At 43.4% G+C, this 25,172-nt stretch overlaps 1 protein-coding gene across 3 annotated transcripts in view; it reads right to left on the reverse strand.

The window, feature by feature from the left end:
- Positions 1-25,172, reverse strand: part of CACNA2D3 (calcium voltage-gated channel auxiliary subunit alpha2delta 3) — an 863,447-nt gene that overhangs the window by 148,252 nt on the left and 690,023 nt on the right. For all 3 annotated transcript variants that reach the window (XM_044253365.1, XM_044253364.1, XM_044253363.1), the window contains 3 exons: positions 22,817-22,912; positions 16,671-16,792; positions 14,001-14,081 (listed from right to left, as the gene is read on the reverse strand). In XM_044253365.1, the coding sequence (XP_044109300.1) occupies positions 14,001-14,081; positions 16,671-16,792; positions 22,817-22,912 (299 nt within the window). The remainder of the gene's footprint in view (positions 1-14,000; positions 14,082-16,670; positions 16,793-22,816; positions 22,913-25,172) is intronic.

Consider the following 25,172-nt stretch of genomic DNA (forward strand, 5'->3'; position numbering starts at 1 on the left):
TGTGGTTTATATGCATAGCTTTAGGGAACTATTTTGTTTTCTGTTTTGATGAAAATGCTTGCCTTTCTTTCTTTCTTTAATTGCAATGAAGTCTCAAAACCTCATTCCATTTGGAGAACCAGCTTCATGGTCTACCACTCTCCTTTCAGATTCTTTTTTTTTTTTTTTTAAGATTATATTTATTTATTTGAGAGAGACAGAGAGCACAAGCGGGAGAGGCAGAGGGAGAGGGAATCTCAAGCCGACTTCCCTCTGAGTGTGGAGCCTGTTGTGAGGCTCGATGCCAGGACCCTGGGATCATGACCTGAGCCAAAACCAGAAGTCGGATACTTAACCAACTGTGCTACCCACATGCCCCTTTCAGATTCTTAACTGGAATACCCACACATACTTTTGACTCCACTGACACTAAATATTCATTTAGATGGACAGGACGTCACTGAATTACAAAGGTCCATCAAGAAGACCCAGACGATTGGGCACTGAGAAAATCCCTCAAGAGCATTGAGCTCAGGCTTGGCAAATTTGGGACAGTGTGAGAACCAGCCTCCCTACCCATGTTAGACATTGCTAATAGGTTATGGCAAATTGATCTTCTGAGCCCAACTATGGCCTCAAAATCATTTCAGTTCTGTTTTCTGGGTTCCCAGTACCAACCAACTGGAGTTAACAATAAAGATTAAAACTATCTCTTACTCTGATATATTTCTATGTTTATTTTACAAAGAGAAGCATGGAAATGGAACAGGACTTTTCCAAAGTCATACAGGTAATTGGGTATAGGCTTGACAAGTGCAGCTGCAGGATAATACAAGAATAATACAACCCCCTCCACCATTCTTCATGCATTCTGTGTGAACCACAGTCTCAGGATTATGGCATTATTATATTAATTGTAATAACACATTCAATGTTTATTAAACACCCAATTTTGTGCCAGTTTTTCCCCAAGTGTAATATTTTCATTTTTTCTAAGCCTCGTATTAACCAAATCATGCAGGTATTTCATGGCTACATTACAGAAGAAAGACAATCACTGGATTTGGTTTATGTGTTCAAGGTTGTAACACTAGTAAGTAGTGGAGTAGGAATTTGGATGTGGGTCTTTCTAAGGCCAACACCCAATAACACTTTATGGGATGTGACAGGTTTGAAGAAGTCAGAGTTGGGATTCTTTCCTAGCACTGCCAACAACTACCTTAAAATATGGCAGAGAAAAGAAACCCAACCACCAGCCAGTGTGTTACTGTCAGGACTCTGGTCTCACCAAGACCCAGGAAACCAGATGAAAAGCCAAGAAAAATGAAGGTTCTTATATCACCCATGACCCTACTGAGCTGGTAAAGATGTTCTTAGAATGGGAAGAGTAGAAATTCAGCTGTATTCTCCTGCAGCTACTTGAGAAAATGACGAAATTGAGTACTGCCTATTAAGTAGTGTTTCTCATGAATACACAGAAGAAAAAAAGTTATGAGGGTCTAGAAATTGGGAATGCTGCTCATGATATCCAAGTCTCCAGGAGGGATGCCCACTCTCCAAAGAAGAGATAGGACCATGAGATAGATGAGAGGGATGCAAAGGAGGAAAGTCAACACCACCCAGTTTTACTCTGGTGTTTTTCCTCTGAGACAGAGGACTCACAAACCAGAGGGAAACCATTTCCTCTCATGGAAGAAGTCTGTGGACATTTAACTCCTACAATATCTGCCATGAAGATCTTGCTGTATTCCTCCACGAGAGAGGAAGAATCTCAACAATAATAGCGTATAATAGGATGATACAAGGAAGGGAGGACAGTAAGATAAGCACAGTTTAGAGGCGACAGTTTTTATCTACTGTTTCTTACAAGGAATGAAAACAACAGATAACTTTGGTTCACCTGAGTAGTCAGATCATATGGGATCTCTTACCCATCCAGCAATGCCACTCTAGATGGAAGATATTTAAACACTGGATGTTTGTTTAGAGGCTGTGCAAATCTTAGCCTCCAAGGAGTAATCTGAAGTCAACGATAAGGGACACGTAAGGGGAAGTCATTCATCTTGTTCAGTGGCAACCATCCCACATTGTAATGGTGGTGAAAATTAAGAAAGAAACGTAAATAGACCCTCCTAAAAGATATTGAAAGAGAGAGAGAGAGAAAGAGAGAACAAAGGCAGCACTGCCCACAAGATGCAGAAGAAGCATGAAATATCTATTTTAAAAACATACCCTAGTAAAATTTTTAAGTTTCTGATTAGATTTGTTGTCATTATACCCACTCACATTCCATTGGCAACAACAAGCATCTGGCTAAGTTCAAAGTTAAGGAAGCACAGAAGCATACAGCTCCAATAGGAAGGCACAGTGATTGACATGGCAATGGGCAAGGATATTAGGTGCCTTTATAAGAAAAAAGGAGTAAATAATTGCAAACAATCATAAAATACTAATGAATAATAAAATAATAATGATGAATAATAGTAAGTAATAAATAAAAATAAATACATAACTAAGTAGTAAATGAATAAAATAGACCACGGCCACCATCAGAGGTACAAAGGAAACATTGCAACATATTGAATCAGTGATACAGAATACCTAATAGAGAATATTAACTCCAGGAATATGGGAAGAAAGAAACCGAGCTGAAAGCAATAGATGATGATGGAAATGAAGGAGCAAATGTGAAGAACTAACATATGGATAGTTAGTTTTCCTGATAAATAGATTATAATTTATCAGAGAAGGAAAGAAAGTCTGAGGAGGTATCTTTCCTGAGCTAAAGAAAAACTTCAATTATATAGATAAAGAAAAGCTTCCTATAAGAGAGATTAATGGAAAAAATCTTATAAATTAATCTAGCTTAGTGCTTGGTACATGAAAGTTTCAATCAGTGTATATTAGAAAAAAACACATAAACAAAATAAATAGATCCTGGTAAAAATTTTCAAGTTTTAAGGAACAAATTAAAATTTCTGGAATCTAGAAAGCAACCAAACAAATAAAAAATGAAACTTAACAAGGAACAAAACTAAGATTGCAGTTCTCAAATACATAATGGTTCAGGGAGCGTGCCACCTACACATGGCTTTTGACGAAAAATGACTCAAGATCTACTTTAATTGATTGAAGGACAAATTATGAAAAGCAAGAGGAAAGGGGAGGAGGAGAAGGAGAGCAAGAAGATCTTAAAAACGTGGGAGACATGCCATTCAAGTGCCAGCGATAAGCACTAAAGTCAGTTAAAGTCAGAGTTAAGTCTGAGAGATTTAGCTAATATGGTTACAAAACAATGCAAAGTCAATAATTTGACACATTTCTAAGCACCTTCTGCATGCCAGTCAATTTTCTAAGTATCAGAGATGAAGCAGATAATAACAAATATAAAGTATATGCTCCATGGAACCTAACATCTCACAGAAGGAGAAGATAAAGACATATAAAATATATATCAGGTGGTGGAAAAGCAGGTGTATGGGGCACAGAGTACTGGAGATATGGGAGAAGAAGAGTTTCTACTTGATACGTGGTGATCAGGAAATCCCTCTCATTAAACAGTTGAGCAGAAACTTGAAGGAAAAGATGGAGTCAGTGGTGAAGATATCTAGGGGAAAATGTCCCAGGGAGAAGGCACATCAGGTGCAAAGGCCCTGACATAGAAGTTTAATGCACTTGAAGAACAAAAAAGGGCAGTGTGGCTGAGTGAGTAAAGGCAGAAGTAGAAAGAGCTGAGGTTACAGAGTAATGAGAAGGCGAATGATATAGGACCCCCTGTGCATCGTGAGTTGACCTGTGGAGACAGCCACATGGCAAGGAAGTAAGGGAGGCTGCTGACCAACAACCCGTGAGAACTGAATGCTGCTCTGCTTCTCAGGAGTGAATGTGGAAGCATTTCCTCTGTTTGTTGAGCCTTCGGATGAGACCACAGCTCCGACAACATTTTCACTGCAGCCCCATGAGAGACCCTGGCACAGTACTTGGACTGTAGCCTTTGTGAGGGACCCTGAATCTGAGGACCCATCTAAACTTGACCCAGATCCCTGACTCAGAGAAACTGTGAGATAATGAATATTTGCAGTTTGGATTCCATAATGTAGAAGTTATAGGTAGCATCAAAGAGAAGCGCTTCACTGTGGATGAAACCTGTCTGGGGTGGGTTCTGGAGAGAATATGGGGTCGGGGTGGGGGGTGTGGGATGATCCTACAGGACAATAGAGCAAGAAATGCATGAGACAAATAAAATAATTCAGTAACAAAATAATTTTGGCTTTAAATCCTGACTGTATCAGTACAAATCTAGGAGTTGGTAGGAGTAAGTTAGTGGATCAAAAGCATAAAAAAGGACCATAAACTACGGATTCATTCCAAAATTTCTTTTCTTTCTTTCTTTTTTTTTTTTTTTTGTTTGTTTGAAGACCATCGTATACTCCCATCTGCCTCAGCCTGTTCACATATAATTTGGTCTTGAAGTAGGAATGACAAGCTGGTCTCATGCAGAACTTTTTATCCAGAATAGAACCCAGGAGCTCAAGGTGGGCACAGACTTTGGGAGGCCATGGGAATTCCAAGTCTTTGACCAGCACTGTCCCTTGCCCACCATCAACTGGCCAAAGCATTTTTCATGAATAGGAGAATTCTCAGACTGACTGTCAGAGTATTTATACTCCCGCTGAGGACTCTGCTGATGCCTGTCCCTCTCTTCCGGGGAGGGGAGTTTCACATCAGCTCATTTATCCTCTGTGGGCACATCACTTAGCATGAGTCACATATATTCTAGTCTTAAACAAGATCAAGATCCCAACAAGGTCACTAGGAGATTTGCCTGGATAAAGGCCTCTAAATAAATCCCCAAATCTCTCATGAGCCATGCTGGGAAAAAAACAATCCCATAAACTGTTTTCCACCAAAGCATGTGAGGGCACCTCCAATGCTCTACCAAGCATTATGCTGATTACACTGTTCAGAGGTTTATAAACTAGAGCAAAGATTAAGTAAATCACTATCTTGACTGACAATGAAAGCATGTATTTTTAGAAGGCTTGGGATCTTTGATTGGGATTTCTGTGTAACCGCATATACAAAAACATTAGGCACAACGGATAGGCACCTTCTGATAACATGAATCTCTGTCTTCAACATTTATTTACATAGCCTCTGATTTAAATATCCACTTCATTTTGATAAGATAAAAAGATGGTGAAATAAGTGAGTCAACAAATTAGTGTTTTATGTTTTGTTTTGTTTTTTAAATAGATTATGGCATATTTTCATCAAAGCAGAAGTTGGCAACCTTTTCCTATAAGGGTCCAGGTAGTCAGCATTCCTGGCGTAGTAGTCTGAATGGTTTCTATCCAACTACCGACCTCTGCCATTTTAACAGGAAAGAGTACAAAGACAGTAAGGGCATAACTGTATTTCAATAAAATGTTGTTTACAAAAACAGCTGGTAGATATCAGAAAACTTCTTATATCCAGAATATGTAAAGAACTCATATCTCAACAATAAAAAGACACATAACATAATTGAAATATGGGTAAAGGATCTAAAAAGACATCCTCCAATGAACAAATCCAAGTAGCACAGGAAAAATGCTCAGCATAACTAGTTATTAGGGAAATGCAAATCACTTCACACCCACTAGGATGGCTAAAATCAATAAGAAAGATAACAGCAAGTACTGCTGAAGGTGTGGAAAAATTGGAACCCTTATACATTGCTGATGGGACTGTAAGATGATGCAGCCACTTTGGAAAACAGCTTGGTAGTTCTAGAAAATATCAAATACAGAGTTACCACATGACATCAAAATGCCACTCTTTGGTGTCTACTACCCAAGAGAAATGGAAATAGATAGCAACACAAAAACGTGCATATGAATGTTCATATCAACATTGGTAATAATAGCTAAAAAACGGGAACCCAAATGTCCATCAGCTGGTGAATGGATAAACAAAATGGCGTATGTACACATGATGGAATACCATTTGGCAGTAAAGAAACAAAGTATTGACATATACTATAATATGGACTGACCTTGAAAGCATTAAGCTAAGTAAAAGAAGCCAATCACACAAGGCCATGGCCTGTGTGTTTCCCTGTATCTGCGATGTCCAGAATAGGCAAATCCATAATGACAGAAAGTAAATTTGTGGTATCCTGTGGCTGGGATAGGGAATAGGATATCAAGAATAAGAGTGTGTATGTACAAGGGGCTCTTTCTGGAATGCTGAAATTATTCTAAATTTTATTTATTTATTTATTTATTTGAGAAACAGAGACAGCACAGCAGGGGTTGAAGCAGAGGGAGAGGGAGAGAGAGGCAGACTCTGCACTGACCATGGAGCCCAATGCAAGGATCCATCTCCCAATGGTGAGATCATAACCTGAGCTGAAACCAAGCGTCGGAGGCTTAACCAACTGAGCCCTCCAGGCACCCTGAAATTGTTCTAAAATTAGATTGTGGTGATGGTTGCACAACTCTGTGAATACACTAAAGTCCAATAAACTGTATCCTTTACATGGGTGAATTTTATAGTGGGAAATATATCTCAATAAAACTATAAAAAAACAAAGCAAAATTGGCTGCAGCCCAGATGTGGTCCCATGGGCTATAGTTGGCCATCCTCTGCTCTGAGGCACAGGTACCTGAAAATGCATGTCTCAAAGTTTTGTGAAACATGTCAAGATAACGGAACGGCATTTCCTGTGCAAGTTTTCACAGAGAACAGCACGTGGCTGTAAGTACGGGCGAGTGAGTAGTGGTGGGAGCCAGCAGTACAACAGAAACAACCACAATGATAATTTAGCTGCTACTCATGGTCAAGCCCTGTATCTATATTTATAGCAAATTTATTTCTCTTGACAGGAATCCCCTTGACAGGGTCTCCTAAAACCAGATAGAACCTGGGTGTAAGTTATTCCCCATTATTGGTAAATCTCTTCCCCATTATTGGTAAATCTCTGTGATGATAAAACTAATCTCCCTCTTCAAAAACGAGGTTGCTTTAGAAACCCAACTGAAGCCCCCATCAACCTCATTTTATAAGAGAGGTGAAAAGGCCCTGGGCTCACTTCCAAAGCCTTGGTTCACGTTGGATTTAATGCCCAACTCACACCCTGACCTCGAAGAGAGGGGTCTCAACTTGCCAATACAGAATGCACAAGCCGGGCATGAGGACCTGTTATCTGAAAATTCTGCCACTGATTTTTGGGTGGAGGATACGCTGGAGCTTTTGATAAGGTTTATAAAAGGACAGCGACTCCTGGCAGTGAGTATCCTGGGGAGTTAGCACAACGGGATCTGGTTTCTCAAAACTCTGGGCTATTTTTATTCCTGGAACAGGAATCTTTACCGTGCCCCGCCCCCTGCCTACGGTGGTATGCGGAGCAGCTGTTCTATGTGGCAACTTGAAATACAGCACAATTGGCAGCCCCGCCATTAACCCATTTCTGTGATGTTTGCTGTTGTCAGTCATACTGGCTTAGACCTCTTTGTGCCCTTGCATTGCTGCTATTTGTCAGCTTAAAAAAAAAAAAGCAGAAAACCAAATACCAAACACATAAAAAGCCTCACCTCGTAGCTGACATTTAGAACACAGACCTGCCTTGGGTGCCCCACCTCTCCCTGGGTCATCTGCCCACCTGCCTGTTGGTCCTGCTTCAAGATGGCACTAAATACCCCTGACACCTGAGATGCTCATCTGCGTCTCACAGCACCCACCTGGAACGTGGCTACAACATGTAGGAGAGATTTCACTCAAGATTCTTGAAGTGGTTCCGTGTGCCTGGAATGCCCTTCCCACGGATCTGGGCATGGTGGCTGCATCTCACCCGCTGCAACGCGCTGCTCAGGTCAGGCCTTCCCTGACCTGCCCCAACCGTCCCAGGCTGGAGAGGCACAGCTCCGCCACACAGCCAAACAGACGTGGGTGAAGTAGAGCACGCATCTCTGCCTTTGCCACAGCCAGCATCACCTCCTCTCTTTACCCTGCTCTGTTTTCTTTTTTAAGATTTTTAAAAGTTACTTACTCATTTGCTCGTGCGCGAGAGAGCGAGCGTGCGCATGCGCAGGGGGGAGGGGCAGAGGGCGAAGCGGACTCCTCTGCTGAGCAGGGAGCCTGATGGGGGACTCCATCCCACGACTCCGAGATCACGATTGGAGCTGAAGGCAGAAGCTTCACTGGTTGAGCCATTAGGCGCCCTAACACGGTCAATTTTCTATAGTATTTACCACTCTGGGGCCCTTCCTCTCGCCCTCCTCCTCCCATTTCTCCCATCCCTGCAATACGTGTCTGTTTCTGTGCATCCCACACAAACGGAGCTCTCCATTGGCAGCAGCTGGGTCTTTCTCAGTGTTTTTGGGGAGTGCTGTGGCATTTGGGTGGAAGGATTCTTCACTGGGCAGCTGTCACCCCAGCCTCCAGGTGCGACGCCATGCCAACAGCGCCCTCCTAGTGTATCAGCCAACAACCCTCCAGACTCTCGGCAATGACCTCGAGAGTGCTTATTCCCAGCTATGTCCCCAGCACTAGGGGACGTGCTAGATTTACATGTATTGAATGATTTAATTACAGAATGAAGAAATGGAACAAGTTTTTTTTTTTTTTTTAATAAATGGGCCTATAAGGGAAAACATTTTGAATCTGAATTTTTTTTTTTAAAGATTTTATTTGTTTATTTGACAGACAAAGATCACAAGTAGGCAGAGGCAGACTTGGGGGGGGTAGAGGGGGGGAGCAGGCTCCCTACTGAGCAGAGAGCCCAATATGGGGCTAGATCCCAGGACTCTGAGATAATGATCTGAGCTGAATGCAGAGGCTTAACCCACTGAGCTAACTCCTTGAATTTGAATTTGAAAGTGCTAAAAGTTGGAGTTTGCCTGTCATTTTCTCAATTTCTCCCCTACTGACATTTTGGGCCAGATAATTCTTCATGTTTTCAGGGTCTGTCCTGTGTCTTACAGGATGTTTAGCAGAATCCCTGACCTCTAGCCACTAGATGCCAATAGCATCCCCTCTTACCCAGTTGGGACAAAAATGTTGCCGCGGGCTACCAAATGTCCCCTGGGTGGGATGGAATTGCCCCTGGTGGAGAACTACTGGTTTAATGAGTAAGTATTCATTTCTGCCAAGATGAAATACTCCTATTGCTCATATCTGACAAACTAGAAGCTTAGCAATGCAGACTAACAAGTATGCAGTAATTCCTGCCATACTAGTTAGCTAGTATGCCCCAAATACGTGAAATGCCACCAAAGGAATATTGTTAATCTGATGACTTGCCTACATCTTGCCAACCATTATTCACCCATTTCTAATGAAAGGTTCATATGAAGCAGTAGACTCAGTTTAAATATCACATACCTGACAATAGCTAGTGGCCCACAGTGTTCATCTGTTCCCTAATTAGCTGATTAAAGTGAGATCTGTCCTAACATCAAGCATTCCCCTTCACTGAACTGCCTAGAATTATGCAAATGAGGCCACATCACCCCATTTTCAAATTCCCCCCAATGAATGGGTTTAATGTCTTTCTTTTTACTTTTTTAAATATTTTTAATATTTTTTTATATTTTTATGTTTCTTTTTATTTTTTAACATGTTTCTTTTGAAGAAACAGACTGGCATATCACAGCTCTGCCAAATTTACAAAAAATAATTGAATTTTACACTTTAAATAGGTGAATTTTTGGTGTGTAAATCACATCTCAAAAAAATCTGCTTAAAAAAATTGCTTCTGTAGGAAAACAATGCCTCTAGGATCTCTCATATGCTTTTTTCTTTTTTTTTTTTTTTTCTGCTGCTGATGAGATTAGCTATTCTAAGCATCCCTTCAACACTCAGACCTCAGAAAAGACATTTACTGATGCAGAGATAACTACTGGGCCAGCACAGCTGCCATTAGGTTAGGGCACTATACAGTTCTTCGATTCCTTAAAATATCCATAGTGGTCTGTGTCCGATTACTAGGGCATGGATTGGAGTTGTAGCTGCTAACTGTGCCTCTTAGAGTTTTTGTCAAATACTGTGTTCTCCTTGTCTGGACAGTACAATTTGCACTTACGTACCTACACAGGACAGAAGAAAATGAAGCCCATCTCCTGTGAGTTATTTATTCTGCCACAATCTTTGACAATTTTGTCACCTATCAATCTTGGTGCTTAGTACTGGGAATACAAAGATAATCGCGACTGTCCTTGTCTTTGGAGAGTTTTTAAATTTTACTTCAGAAATCCACCTGGAACACTTGTAGAAGAGGTTCTAGATTTTGATATGCTAAAATTTACATTGTAAAGCAAATGCAAAAAAAATCGAAATTTATTATCTGTTATTTAAAAAATCCTGAAATCTGAACTTCATTCGGGAAAACCAAGATGCTGTATTGTGTATTTGTCAGAGTGAGTCCAGAAGGAGAATGGGGGGTGGGGGGTAGACAAATGATCCAAGGAGGGGAGAAGTTCCCCACACAGTTCCACCTTCCCTGGGGACTCAGGTCTTCCCTCTGTGCATCTCTTTTTCTCTCCATGTCATTTCTGTCCTCTCGTGGTAGAAGCAGTCTTTGGTCAATAGGGCCCAGTCTCCTCATTAAGAGCACAGTAGAGAATTAACACATGATCTACATGACTTATGGAACTCAAGTTAATAATAACTAAGTGAGGGCAAAACAGGTTTCTACAAGTTCAATTCATTTTATAGAATTCTTATTGAAGATCACACCACCGTGCCTCAGGCACTCTATAGGGTTCTGTTTTGAGTGACGGGAGAGAAAAAGAGCGAAGACTTTGACTTCCGGGACCTTCTAGATAATTGTCCAGCTTTTCTATTCACCTGCCCTTTGTGGACATGGCTTTAAAAATAACTGCTATTTTACAGGTCTCTAGGGGAGGGAGGGAATGTCATTGTGGAGCCTGGTTCTTGAACTTGAGTATATCTAGAGCTCCTGGTAAAAGAAGGGGGTCAGGAAATAGTGATAAATGAGTCAATGAATATGCTGCCTACTTGAAGATAAAAATAGGTCTCCCCAAATCCTAGCATTTTTGTACTTTTTCATATTCTAATTTTTTTTCATTTTATCCCCAAATCAAGCCAGAGTAAGGTGAGGGAGGCAATGATCCTGATCTTATTTTAGATAGACCTTCAGAGACCCAAGACCACACATTTAGCTGGTGACAGAGGGAGTGACAAACCTATGTGGACTTTATAGTCTGAAGTTTGTGTTCCTAGTAACAACAGAAAAACGAATGAGGGGCCTGACACTCACAGAAAGTTCCAGGGCTCTGGAGAGATTTTTGGTAGGCCAAAGAGAAAGTCCTACCACCTCTTCCATTGCAGTGGGAAAGCCATTAAGAAAATCCAGCACACTAGTGGCAGCTGGAAAGCTGGCAGGTCCCTCAAGAGAAGGACTGTAAGCAACGTCCTCAGCCAAGAAGATGGATGGGGCCCATTTATGCACCAAAGGCTGACGCACAGATGGCATCCTGCCCACTTGGACTGCCCTTTCTTCAAAGATGTCATTGACAGATGAGTATCTACATGTTTTTGTTTAAAAAAAAAAAAAAGACAAGAAAAAAACAAGAGAAAGAAAGGAAAAAAAAGAATAAAGCAAAACCAAAACAAAATAAGCAACTCTTTCTGTCCCAAACAGACACACAGAGCCAATGAACGCAAGAACGCCAGATCAGGCCTGAGAGAAGCACAGGACTTTCAAAGTCATCCTTGATACCTGTTTGCAAAGTTGTACACCTTTCCTTCCAGAGACATTTCCATTTAACACAAGGATTTCGTTGAAACCCCAAATTACTGCCAGTTGGCTATTTTCCCTCTGCTGTGGGAGGCACACTGGTGGGGGCAAGCCTGCTCACATATTCAGCTTCCCTTGCCAAAACAAGGCTTCTTCCCCAATTAAAATGACCTTTTTTTTTATTTTAGAGGAGTAAACAATGTCTACTTAACTTGAGGAAAATACACAGAAGAAAGTTACTGAACCTAATCACACAGTGACATGATGGGTGAGTCAGAGTCAACAGCATCTGCGGGGAGAGCTGGAGAGGCCTCTCTGCTCTTGGAGACGGAGGGGTCCTCCTCAGGTCATTGCCTTCATGGTGCCTCATCCCCAGCGGCCTTCAAGAGCAGACCGATCAAATCTGTTTTACTTATGTCTACCAAACACACTCTTCAAAAGAAGGTTAATCACCACCAGTTTTGAAAGGTAAGTATTAAATACAGTTCCTTGGGTAACCTTGCTTCTTTGTCTTGCTCTGTAATTATCTTCTGAAGATGGGGACCGGTTGATGCACACTGAGTAGCAGTAAACAGCAGGATCTCTCTTCCACCCACTCACGGTTGGCCAAAGCATGTCTCAGGACCTGCCTGTGGTCTCTGGGCAGCCATGTCACTCCACAGTAGACCAGTTTAGATCAGCAAACCATCTGGAAAACTCATGTTCTCCTCCACACTACATGCACAGTACCAGGCTGAGTTCCCATTTCACCCATACTCAGTCAGACATTTATGAAATAATAGGTGTTTGGAAACATTTGAGCTGGGTTTGCCAGCCTGGACTGGGGTGGCTGGGCTGGGCACGGTGATCTTACGGCCCACACAGAACATTCTTCACGATGACTGAATCAGAAATCTAACGAAAATGTTTTCAGAAAATTCCAAACAGACGCATAGTCACTTTGGTCAGACCATGTCTTTGACAGCTGCTGCGGGAGTGGCCCCAATCCAAGGAGATAACGAGCCGCCAGAAATAGCTGGAAGGGTCACCCTAGTAAGCAAGGCTCACCTCCTTTGAGAAAAGTAAACCCTACTGAGTTAAATGATCCTGTCTCCTACTTTCTTCTTCAAGGAGATGCTAGGTACAAAATTTGAAGACAGCTGCCCTGAATCCCCAGAGTTCTTATCTCCTGGCTGATTAGTTACAGGTCTATCTAGTTCAAGAGGCTATACAAGTCAGATATATAAGACCGTCTTCTTTCCCCTATCCAACAAGCCAGGAATAACCAGGGCAACTGTCCCCAGCTCTTTCAATCCCTACTAATACAATTATGATGCATAGGCTAAGTCAGAAATAAAGTGGGGAAAGGAGCCCAGTGTTTCCCAGCCAGAGAACAACCACTTCAAACATGTCTGCTCCATTCGTAGTCCTTCCCACAAATATTCACAGTGTGCAAAGACACAATATCTGATGTTCAATGTCCCCCTAAGTACAGCTCATTCAGGGAGGCTGCCCAGAAATGGAACAACTCCCTTTGGTAAATCGAACCAGCATCACGATGGTGCTTGGAGGGTCTTGCCCATCCTGTCCACCAATGAATGGCTCCACCAATGTCAGAAATAGACGATGTGCTGGACAGACTTACAGACTCCATTTTTGTCATCAGCTGTCCTCCAAGGAACACTTGGGGCAGTTTCAGACCCTAGGTCAGTCAGTCAGACCCTAGGTCTGACTTTTGGTCAGTCCAAAAGGTTAGCAACGAAAGCCCCCAGGCACCACAGACATCTACTGCCACCCTGGAGAGTGAAAGAGATGGCAAAAGCCAGAGACAGGATTTCTTTGACAACTCAAGACTACCTCATGAAACATTTCGGCTTTCTCCAGGTCCCAAACCTGGCCCCTGCATATACACCTAACTCCAAATCCTTAGCAGGAGGAGAGGGGTGAAAATCTCGGGCTCTCCACAGAAGGCACATTTCAGCTCTGGAGCTTACTTAAAACGAGCATGCTGCCTACGTCCAAGAAATTCTCCTCTGTGTGTACCAACAGTTTCTTACTGGCTCAGAGTTTAAGAGGAAGGGTGCTGGGAAAGATTCCCGTTGTTCCATCCAACACAGCCAGCTGTCAGAACCTGGAATTGTAACGATGACACCAAGCTAAGGAAGAAATAATTTGTCATTTTTGTTTCCTTTGAAAATTTACTCTGTGAAGAACGGACACACCGCATAGAAGCCGTTGATTGGCCAGATCGAATGGAGGCCATGCTTATTAAATTAATTGACTAAAATCCATCCTTTACCTGCCACCACAGGAGATTTCCGTTCATCCAGGAGCTGGATGGAGGTACTCGCTGTCACCACGTTGCTTTTGTTGACGATTCCTGAAAGAAGAGAAACCATCACCACAAAACTAGAGAGAGTCGCGTGCACAGGTTAAGAGGATAATCTTATTGGCCTACGGTCACCAACTCAGCAGAGGGTACTGGTGCTTGGTTCCCAGAACCCAGAGTAGACCAACTCTGTGAGGCCACAGGTGCTGCGGAGACAGTCCTTTCAGTTAGGGGAATTAGTGTACCGAGTGGGTGGGGGTGTCCAGCCTCTTCACATCAAAATTATTACTCACCCTTGGAGGGAACACATCTTTTTATGATTTGTGGTTCCTAATTACAGTGTTTACTCTTGTCAGTGACATATTTACACTGCTTCTCTGAATACAGCCGCGGAGGGCTACATGAGATAAGGTTTTGAAATGGTTCCACGCATTGGGAACTTCAGCTCTCATTTGTTGGTTATGACTTTACTGACTTATAAAATTCTAATTTCAAGCTCAGTTTTTCTTAGCAAAACCCATTCCAATCAGAGATAGACTCAGAATGGCATCTCCGTTTCAAACTTTTATTAATGTGGTAATAATATGGCATTACTACTAAGAGATTTTCATTTACGAACAATGATTCTAATACCCATAAATTAGAAGACACTGAGCAGAAATCTCAAACCCTCTGGGTTAATCATTGTTAGTACAATGCTTGCCTTATAAAAGGTTTTGAGGAATGGGATCCAGTTGAATTGGGAAACAGGGAGAAGGCAGACCTGAATCTGAATATACTTATGACCAAAGCAATTGAGAATTTTCTCCTGGCTCAAGTCTAAGCAGTAATAAAGACTAGTTTCTTTTCCAGTGCATTCAGGTAATCAACACACAGTAGAAAATCTCCAAAAAAAATGAGGAAGAGCCCCACCACAACACTTGAACTTAATGTTTAGCATTCTCTCCAAATCCAAAGGAAGAATAAAATCTCCTAAGATAAGTCATCCTTAACTTTACCATGAACAAGGTAAATTCCTCTTGATTATAGGATTTCATTGAAAGTTCAATGAAAATCCCACTTACCGAAAACCAATTCTACACCAGTCCCAATTAACCAGAATTTGTTTTTCTCAGATGTAAGTTTCTATAGGGAAAATGGTGAAAAGTAACAAAGCAAATATACACAGGGGCTGATCGCTCATAACTCTGATTTCCCAAGGCTCCTTCTCCCTGTCCAGCTTGGAGCAAAACCCATCCTGTGAGAAAAAAGGATAACTTGATGCTTCCAACCCAATTCTAGCAAGCCAAGTTCTATTTTTTTCTTAGAAGACCAAGAAAGAGAAAGTATCATGACATTACATGATAAAAGAAGACCTGGATAGGTTTGCAGCAGAATGAGAAAGTTCGCTGTCTCCCAGTTGATATTTTTTACAATAAAGCATCATACAAACAAACACAAAGAAAGAGCTTTAGTCACCTGGACATTTGTCTATGAGAACACACACGTGTGTGGGTGTGGATACAAAGGAGTAGACTCCAAGAATCTCCATCCTGGAAAGAATCCAAGATAATTGCTTCTAAAATTACACCTGCTCAGGGAATTTCTACAGTAACATTTAGCCTTTCCTTGACCAGCTTCATTAATGACCCTCTTCCTAATGAGTCTATTCACCTAATTATTTGAGAACTCTTGTCAACAACATGTCTTCTGCAAACTTTTTGAAAGTGCTCTTTCTGAAGATGTGTTCATTCATGGAAATGAGCGACATTAAGAGTCAGGGAGGGGACTTGGACACGAAGCACTAGAGAACCCCCATTAGGGTTGATTTAGGAATGTTTGCAGAAGACTAAGTTGAGAGGCTCTAAGATAAAACATAAGTATAGTTTGAACAGTCCAAAGCAATCCAAGCTTATAGAATTAGGTCTTATCCACCTCCAAAGTTAACTACAAAGCATAGTCAGAGTCTTAAAGAAAATGGGCACCAAAAAGTATCAGCTATGAGAGATAAGAAAAAGCCAAGGGCAATTAAAAACTATTTTCAGTTTATTTTGCTTCTAAACCTGGTTGAAATAAGATGGTGTTCGGTTCTTTTTTGGAGGGAGGCAACCTTAATTTTTTTTTAATATTATAAAATCTTAGGACTAGAAGAATCACTGGCTATGTGCTTTTCCTTGGTCATAACCCTCTGTCAGGAGAGCACAAGGCTACACACAGACAATCTCTAAGTCTTCCCTCCTGCATCTGAATCAATTTAGTTTCTGATGGGGGAACTGTGGGCCTCCAAAGTAGTGTGACTCACTGAAGGTTCTGGCAAAGGATGTTATGCCTCCTTGAATCTTCTCTAAGTGGGGCCATGACAACATTAAAAAAAATCTACTGAGATGTCTACACTCCAATTCCACACAGTAAAAAAATACCCATCCTACTTCCTGAAACACTCTTTGCACACTCGAGTTAAGCAAAAGCTCCATTTTACTTGGGGTCATTATACTTATGGGACAGGTCGATGGTTCACTGCTTGGCCAATATTCAGCATTCACTGTCAAGACAGAACTTGCCTCACTCCAGCATTCAGACAGCTCCCCTACACCCTGCATGCAATGCCTGGGTCAGCAGGACCAGACAGACAGACCCCCCACCTCTAACAAGGACACCCACCTGTGCTGAATGGGATGGAGTAGACGAAACTCCCAGGGATTTGCTCAGCAGCTCTTCGGTACCAGAGAGGAAAATGGTCTGCATTAAAAATGTTTTCCTTGTCTCCAGCTTTCAGGAAGTCCCTTGAAATGGAAAGGAATAAGAACACATCAAAAAGCCACAGATAACCCAATTTAAAAATGAGCAATGTACCTGCATAAACAATTTTCCCAAAAAGACATACCAATGGCCAACAGATACACAAAAAGATGCTCGACACCACTGGTCATTAGGGAAATGTAAATCAAAAGCAGAGTGAGATATCACCTCCCACGGGTTCGGACGCTGTCATCAAAAAATAAGGGATAGCAAGTGTTGGCAAAGGCACAAAGAAAAGGGAACCCTTGTGCACTGTTGGTGGGAATGGAAACTGGAACAGCCACTGTGGAGAACAGTATGGAGGATCCTCAAAAACTTAAAAATAAGACTACCGTCTGACTCAGCCATTCTGCTGCTGGGAATACATGCAAAGGGAATGAGAACACTTACTCAAAATGATATTTGCTGCTTACTGCAGCATTATTTACAACAGCCAAGATAGGGAAACAGTCTAAGTGTCCATCAGTGGATGAATGGAAAGAGAAATGGTGGTACAAATACACACAATGGAATATTACTCAGCCATAAAAAATGATAGAGTTCTACTATGTGCAACAACACAGATGGAACTTGAAAGTATTACGTGAAATAATCAGACACACATAGACAAATCCTGTATGAGCTCACTTATACGTGGAAATGGAACACAAAGAAACACAAACAAACAAACAAACAAACAACACAACCCCCCCCCAACCAAACTCAGAAAAAGAGATCAGAGTTGTGGTCACCAGAGGCAGGGAGTGGGGGCAAGGGGAATTAGAGGATGGTGGTGAGAAGGTCCAAACGTCCAGGGATAATGCAGGTGGGTCCTTATGGCTGTCATGGCACAAGGGGACTACAGCTAACACGGCTGCAGGACCCACAGTCAAGGTGTGAAGAGACTAAATCCTAAGAGTTCTCATCACAGGGGGATTTTTCTCCTGTTCGTTAATTTATCTTCATGAGATATGTTAAATCAGCCTACTGTGGCAATCATTTTACCATATACATAACCCAAACCATCATGCTGTACATCTGAAGGTTTTACAGTTGTGTTTGCCAATTATTTCTCAATAAAACTGGAAGAGAGGAAATGGAAGGGAGAGGAGGAGGAGGAGGAGGGGAGGGAGGGGAGGATCCTGGCATCACTCAATAAGGAAAAGCCAGATGCCAACGCATCCCAGTCACCTTTTTGGGGTAAAAATGGTGTTGGCTTCCAGAACCCCAGCCTGCCTTTCCCAGTGCAGAGGGAGCCTAACACCATGCACATGCACCCCAAATTACCCAAATACCTTGTAGAACTCCAGCAATCAGACTGCCAGCGGGGGAAATGATTTTTCCTAGTATATCTAGTGAACGGACTATCTTAGCATCTAAAACAAGCAAACAATCAAAGCCTCCAGAAATCATATCCAAAGATAAAGGAATTCAGAAAGCTCTGTCTTGCCTTAAAATTCACACTTGATCACATATCCTTGGGAAGAGCAACTTCTTAAGTAGATTTTTACTTTTCTTAGAAAAAGTGTAACAGAGGTAGGAGTTGGCCGTGTAGAGATCCTTGCTCCCTTCCTTCCTCCCTTACCTACTCTCCAGACACACATACCGTAGGACTCAGGGGAGGAAGGAACTGCCTGGCTAGCCCACAGTCTGCAGAGGGCTTGCAGGAAGGGAGAATAATCAGGGGACAGTGTGTGTGCAGGGAAGAGGCTACTCATGAAATCAGAAATGGCACTACTTTCTACCTAGCATTTCGCAGTGCGGAGTTGGATCCCACAGACAAGGGAGACAAATACTCAACTATTCTACATTGTTACAGCGTGGCTGAATTTATATGCTAAGTTACAATTATTTGGTTCTTGGAAACTACTTGAATTGGCTTCTAATTCAGGAAAGCTTTCTGTAGTTTTAGGGTATGGCCAAAGAGTGGTCCCTTGATCTTTTCCTAAGATGCAAAGCTCACTCCCAGAGGAAACCCATACCATTGAAGGCCACCCTTAAAGTTCTTAGCATGGACATATGCCTCCTTTTAACTTGCACTACTATGTCCTAATTCCTCTCTAAGGATAGAGACCTTATTTTTCTTGACATTGCCAGGGCCTGGCACTCATCAGACACCCATCGTATGCTTAATGATCACATGATAAGTCAAATCTCATATTCTGATACGATCTCCTCAAGTATTCAAAGTGGTCCGCTACATCTTTTCTAAACAGGATTTCTCAATTCTTTCAAATTTCCTCGTCCATATGGCCATGTTCCCATGTAAAGGTTCTCTGCTGTCATTCAGAAGACCATCTGTGGAGTCGTGAGTGGGGCTGAGATGGTGCACAGACCTGAATTATTCTGACTGTGGGGCCTGGGAAGTCCCAGGACTGAGGTTATAGACCAGCTCCCCCTGGCACGGATCCGTTCAGTGGTAATGCTTTCTGATCCTAAAACCCATAAGACTCACAAACCGTGAAATGTAAGCTTTTGCATTTTTTTTTTCTTTACACATGAGATTCTTCCTAAACCTGACTTGGACAGGTGTGTGAAGGAGACTCTACTGCCCAGCCCCGGGAAGAAGGGACAGCCGCCTCCCACACCGCACCATGGCACAACCATGCGTTTTCACTTGCGATGGTCCTGTTCAATGACAGGATGCATATAACCACGGGGAGGAAGGCACCTTTCTCATTCAGCAGTTAACGGTGCTACAGGGAGCCCTTTTCCAGGCCCGGAAGGTGGGAAAATAGCTTAGACTGATGGGCACATTTGAGGACAGCAGGTGATAGGCTTGGAACACTGTAATGAGGGCCCAGTGCTTGCTGCCCACGACCAGCCCCTGCTGGCACCCAGGGCAGCCAGCGGGAGTCTGCAGTGCTCCATCTCCATTGGCTTTGGTGTTAACAGCAGAGGGTCTGGTTGCCAGGAAACCTTGCGGGTTCCTGACAAGTACCAAGCAGTGATTCCTCTGGGGAGGAGGAAAGCCTACATCTGGATACTAGGGGCTCTTGTGGTGGTGTGTGAGACAGGTTGAGTCTCTGAGCCCCATTTCCTCATGTACAAGTTGGGAATAAAAAATACACTTGGGGCGCCTGGGTGCTCAGTGGGTTAAAGCCTCTGCCTTCGGCTCAGGTCATGATCTCAGGTCCTGGGATCGAGCCCCACATCGGGCTCTCTGCTCAGCAGGGAGCCTGCTTCCTCCTCTCTCTCTGCCTGCCTCTCTGCTACTTGTGATCTCTGTCAAATAAATAAATAAAACCTTAAAAAAAATACACTTACCACGATTCTATCAGAGTTACGGAACACAGGCTAGAAACTGAAAATGGCTCCCACAAGTATACGGGATTCTCAGAGCTCAGGAGAATCCCGTATACTTGCATTCTCTGTGGTTCACAAGGAAGGTATGAAGCAGTCATCTCTTAGACTCAGAACTCTGGGAGGAGCAGAGCCACCCTGCGGAGGCTGACATCGCTGCGTCTACATGTGTCCTACACGTGCTCTAAGAGGCCAGGTTGAAGGCGCAAGATTCGCTGCTGACATGGGGCCATGAACTCAAGTCCAGGGGCCATGAGCGAGAATCAATGTGCTTCTAAAAGCAGGTGGTGGTGGTGCTGGGAGATGGAACCGCGGTGTAAGGGACGGACGCTAGGACCAGTTAGTCCTGGCGCGGGGCTTCAGAGTCTCTAGTCCTCCCCCACCCCGTCGCTTTGCACTCTTTTCCGTATGCCTTCTTTGAAAACACAGAACATCTAAAAGCCTTCTAGCCCTGGCTAAGAGTGTATCTGAACAGTTGGGTCTTAATGAATGCCATTTGCCACTGGGGTGGCACAGTTGGTTAAGTGTCCAACTCTTGATTTTGGCTCAGGGTTGTCAGATTAAGCCCCGCATCGGGCTCCGCACTCGGTGGGGAGTCCCCCTGCGATCCTCTCTCTCCCTCTCCCGCTGCCCCACTCTCCCCTCCCCCATGCTGGCGTGCGCGCACGCGCTCTCTCTCTCTCAAATAAATAAATCTAACTTTTAAAAAATGCCACTTACTTGAATGGGGTAGACAGGTACGAGACCCTAAGACAACAGAACTCAATTCCATTGTGCCTCTATATAAATATATATGGACACAGAGAGGCACAATATACCGCAAGATGCCTCCATATGAACCAATGGTATCGGTTTCTTTTTTTCTTTTTTTTTTTTTAATATTTTATTTATTTGACAGAGAGAGAGAGAGAGAGATCACAAGTAGGCAGAGAGGCAGGCAGAGAGAGAGGGAGGGAAGCAGGCTCCCTGCTGAGCAGAGAGCCTGATGCGGGGCTCAATCCCAGGACCCTGAGATCATGACCTGAGCTGAAGGCAGAGGCTTAACCCACTGAGCCACCTGGCTGCCCCCCAATGGTATCGGTTTCTTGAAGACGGAACATGATCTCATCCATCCAGATATCCAATGACTACTCACTCCAGGTCACAGTAGTAATGTCACAGGGAGCAGAGCTAACCTGTACCCGCAGGTATTTTTAGCTTCTCAACATGGTTCTATGTCTATAGTTCTTTTGATGCTCACAAGAACCCAGGGAGATCACCACTGCCGTTTCTCAGGGGCAAACCAGTGGGCCGAGCCAGGTGCTCTCCGCCAACAGTTCTGAGTGTGATCTACAGGTCAGACTAGCAAGGTGTTCTGTTTTATCGTGGTGGTGGTTCTTCTGGTTTGTCTGTTTTTAATCTCAAGACAAACAACAGCCTTTCTCCTGAGCATGAGAAAGTCAGTTTCTGTGTTTCCTTCTGTCTCTCTAGGTCCCCAAAGGAGAAGGTGATGTGTGTCTTGACACTTCTAGTCCTTCTAAGAACTTGCCCTCTGGAAAAACAATTGGGCGGAGCTAAAAGCTAGAGAGGGCTTGGAAAAAATCGAGTCATAACTGCAGCCAACCTCCTAAATGACAAATCTGAGATGCTAAGAAAGAGCAGGAATTGAAAGCCAGGTCACAAGCCATCTCCAGATCTACTGATATGCCGTTTACCAGACTTGGTTTATAATCTTATGTGGTTGCAGTCAGGGTCTCGGCTAAGAGGCAGAGCACTGCTGAACGGGGCTTGCTGGGGCAGGAGCACCTCCTGCTCGGGTCTCCATGGGGCCAGCCCCTGTAAGATCAGTGGCCGGCCTGCGGCTTCGTTATTCACCCCCAGGTATCCCTAGGTCAGGGTGTGTGAGGTCCTATGGTGATGTCTGAACCCTCCCATCCATACTTGGCAAACTTTCTGAATCTTGGACTAGATTTGTCCCTGGCCTAAAATTGCCACTTACTTCAGAGAAACAAAACAAAACAAAACAAAACAAAACTGAGAAACATTAATAGGGTCAGAAAAGACTTCCCAAGCTCCCTCCAGCTCCGCTCCAACACCAGTTTGAAGTGGTAAGACCCTGATGTTCGAAGTAGACACAGAGCCTGAGCAGTGCTTTCCAAGGGCATCTGGGTCCTGGACTCGGGGAAGCCCAGCCCGCTGTCCATCTGGGTCTCTTTGGAAGCACAAGGAAACGCTGTCCAACCCAAGTCCCACCAGACTGCCCACTCCCGGGTGTGGGACTCCGCGGCCCTCAGGCCCACGCAGAGGCTCCGAGGTTTATGAAAGCATATACACAAACAAATAAACAACAGACTTGAAATCCTGATTCTTGGACAGGCAGGAATTCCTCTGCACAACCGCGGAGCAGCTGAATGCCCTGGAGCCGTTCATCAGGAGTCCTCCTCCTGGCTGCTGCCCCAGCCGCCCCACCATCGCCAGATCCTGCAATGACTCACCAGCGCGGGAGAGGACTCCAGGACGGTGGACAGAAGCCAGCGAGCGTGAAGAACAAAGGGTTGTGGAAAGGCCAATAGGCAGGTGAACACACACACTGGGGCCCCCATGGTAGAACAGAGGGGGAACAATGTCAGCAGGCCCAGGGCGGCCTGAATTTTATTTCTACAGTGGAATCAAGAAACACAAGCATCCCTTTGAATTTCCCATTTCAGCGGCTCCCGGGGCCCCTGCGGAGGAGACTTCCTACTTACTGATTGGTGAGCTGCTCAGCCCCGACGAACAGGTTGATCCTCGAGAGGCCGGTCCGAGTGCCGAGGAAGGCAACCTCCACGCCCTTGTCAGAATTTCTGAAACACAGCAGCAGACAACGGGTTGGGGGAGAGGGGATGCTTCCAGACAATGTGCAGATAATGGCTTTTGCATTTTAAGACTGATGGAATGTTGTATGAAATAGTTTTGAAACCTGAACTTTAAAAAGAAATTATAGAAACACACCCACACAGATGTGCACATGCACCAAGGACAGAAGGCAAACTCACCCCCCACAGAAGTACTGTGGTAATTGTTGCACAAAAACTAAGAGCTCCTTTGGGGCGTCTGGGTGGCTCAGTGGGTTAAAGCCTCTGCCTTCAGCTCAGGTCATGATCCCGGGGTTCTGGGATCGAGCCCTGCCTCAGGCTCTCTGCTCAGCAGGGAGTCTGCTTCTCCCTCTCTCTCTCTGCCTGCCTCTCTGCCTACTTGTGATCTCTATCAAATAAATAAGTAAAATCTTAAAAAACAACAACAACAACAACAAAAAAAAACCCTAAGAACACCAAAGCACCATAACAGAATGCATGCCCAGACTAAATAAACACACTATCTGAGGGTTCTGGGTGCAAACTCAGGACAGTGGGCTGGAATGGGAAAAACTTAAAGGAGAGGATGAAAATGCTTAGAGGAAGCTTTTTGCATTGACCAAATAAATCGAATCTTATTAGTGGAATCCGTCATTAGTGACAATAGCAACTGAGCCACGGAATCCAGTCTGCAGGTTCTACAGCCTAGAAATGTCTAGGACCTGAATTCTAAACCATTTCAGGTCACCATCTTATACCTTCTACCAGAGCATAGACTTAGTCTTACCACCACCCCCAAAGAGATGAGTAAAAAAAATGATTTCTTCAAATGGCCCTGTAGGATACCATGCACAGGACCCCTAAGAATGGCCTTCTCAAAGCAAACTTATTTTAAAATTCACTGAAGATATTTTCTTCCACTTTCAAGGCAAACTGAGTATGTTTGAGCAAGTTCAGGATGTTCACAATGCCCGCCACTTTTTTGCTTTTTCACAAAAAAGCAAATGGTCCTCGTCCACACATACAAAATTTCATTCTACGATGAAAGTATGGAGAGAATACTGTTTCTTGACTTTGCCTCACTTCCCTAAATGCTAGTAGCAATTTCACTTGAAGCACTATCCATGTCATCTTTAATATAAAATAATTTGGTTTCTTGATCTTTGATGGGAGTCAAAGTGGCCAATACTACCTTTTAGTGTTTAAGGGGTGAATAAAAACCAACACTATGCGTTTGTTTCTGTTTGCAGCCTACCCATATTGGAAAGCCAGGCTGTCCAATCAGTTACAGATGTGGACTACAAAGTAAGCTACCATTTTGGAAATCTTTAGCATGTGTTAGGAGTGAATCAGCAATCTTTGCACAGGATTTTGAGTTTCATGAGAGCTTAAAAGAAACATTTCCACATCCACCAGAGAATGCAATTGCAGGAAAGATTCTGATTCTTCCCCAACCTACCCAGGGAATAAGAACCACATAGGTAAGCAGTCCAAGGACACCCCCGAGTATAATAAGAATGGTAATCTCTCTTTGGGGTTTCAGACTCCTGGAGTAAACGGCCTGTCTTACATCTCCACTTGGGAGGTTTGAGCTTAAAACATCTAGAAGAGAGCTCTGGACATGCCTGAATATCCCAAACCTAGTCTTCTTTCATTGTCTCCTGTCCTAGGAAATGGAACCACTATCTATATAGGTGTTCGTGTTGTAAACCCGAGAATGATCCTTGACAGCTCAGCCTTCCTCCCCTCACTCAGCAGACCCATCATCAAATCGGGGTTGGGGGGGGTCAGAGTGGGGGGTCTCATTTCTGAAGCATGCCACAAGAAGATCTTTCCTCTCTGTGCCCCTGCCTTGGTCCAAGTGGAAAATCCCTTGAAATGCTGTAGAAGACTTTATTACTGTTCTTACACCACTAAACTCTATTCTTCGCATAGCAGTAGAGGGATATTCTTTAATGATGCAATAATGATCATATCCTTCTTAAAATCTTAAAACGTCTTTCTTAAAACCATTCAATGACTTTACAAATCTCATAGCATTGAATCCAGAATCCCTCACCTGACTCCCAAGGGCCTGAGACATCTGGCCCCTCTACGACCTCATCTCCTTACATCTTCCAGTTTACCTTCTATATTTTAGTTCCATTGGCCTTCTTTAAATTCCTCAAATGTGTCAAGTACTATTGTACCTCAGGACCTTTGCACATGCTGCTCCATTTTCCTTAGAATGCTCCCCAACCCTTGAACTGGTTTCTGCCCAGAAAAACCT

This window comes from Neovison vison, chromosome 6 (assembly GCF_020171115.1).
Source record: "Neovison vison isolate M4711 chromosome 6, ASM_NN_V1, whole genome shotgun sequence".
NCBI lineage: Eukaryota > Metazoa > Chordata > Mammalia > Carnivora > Mustelidae > Neogale > Neogale vison.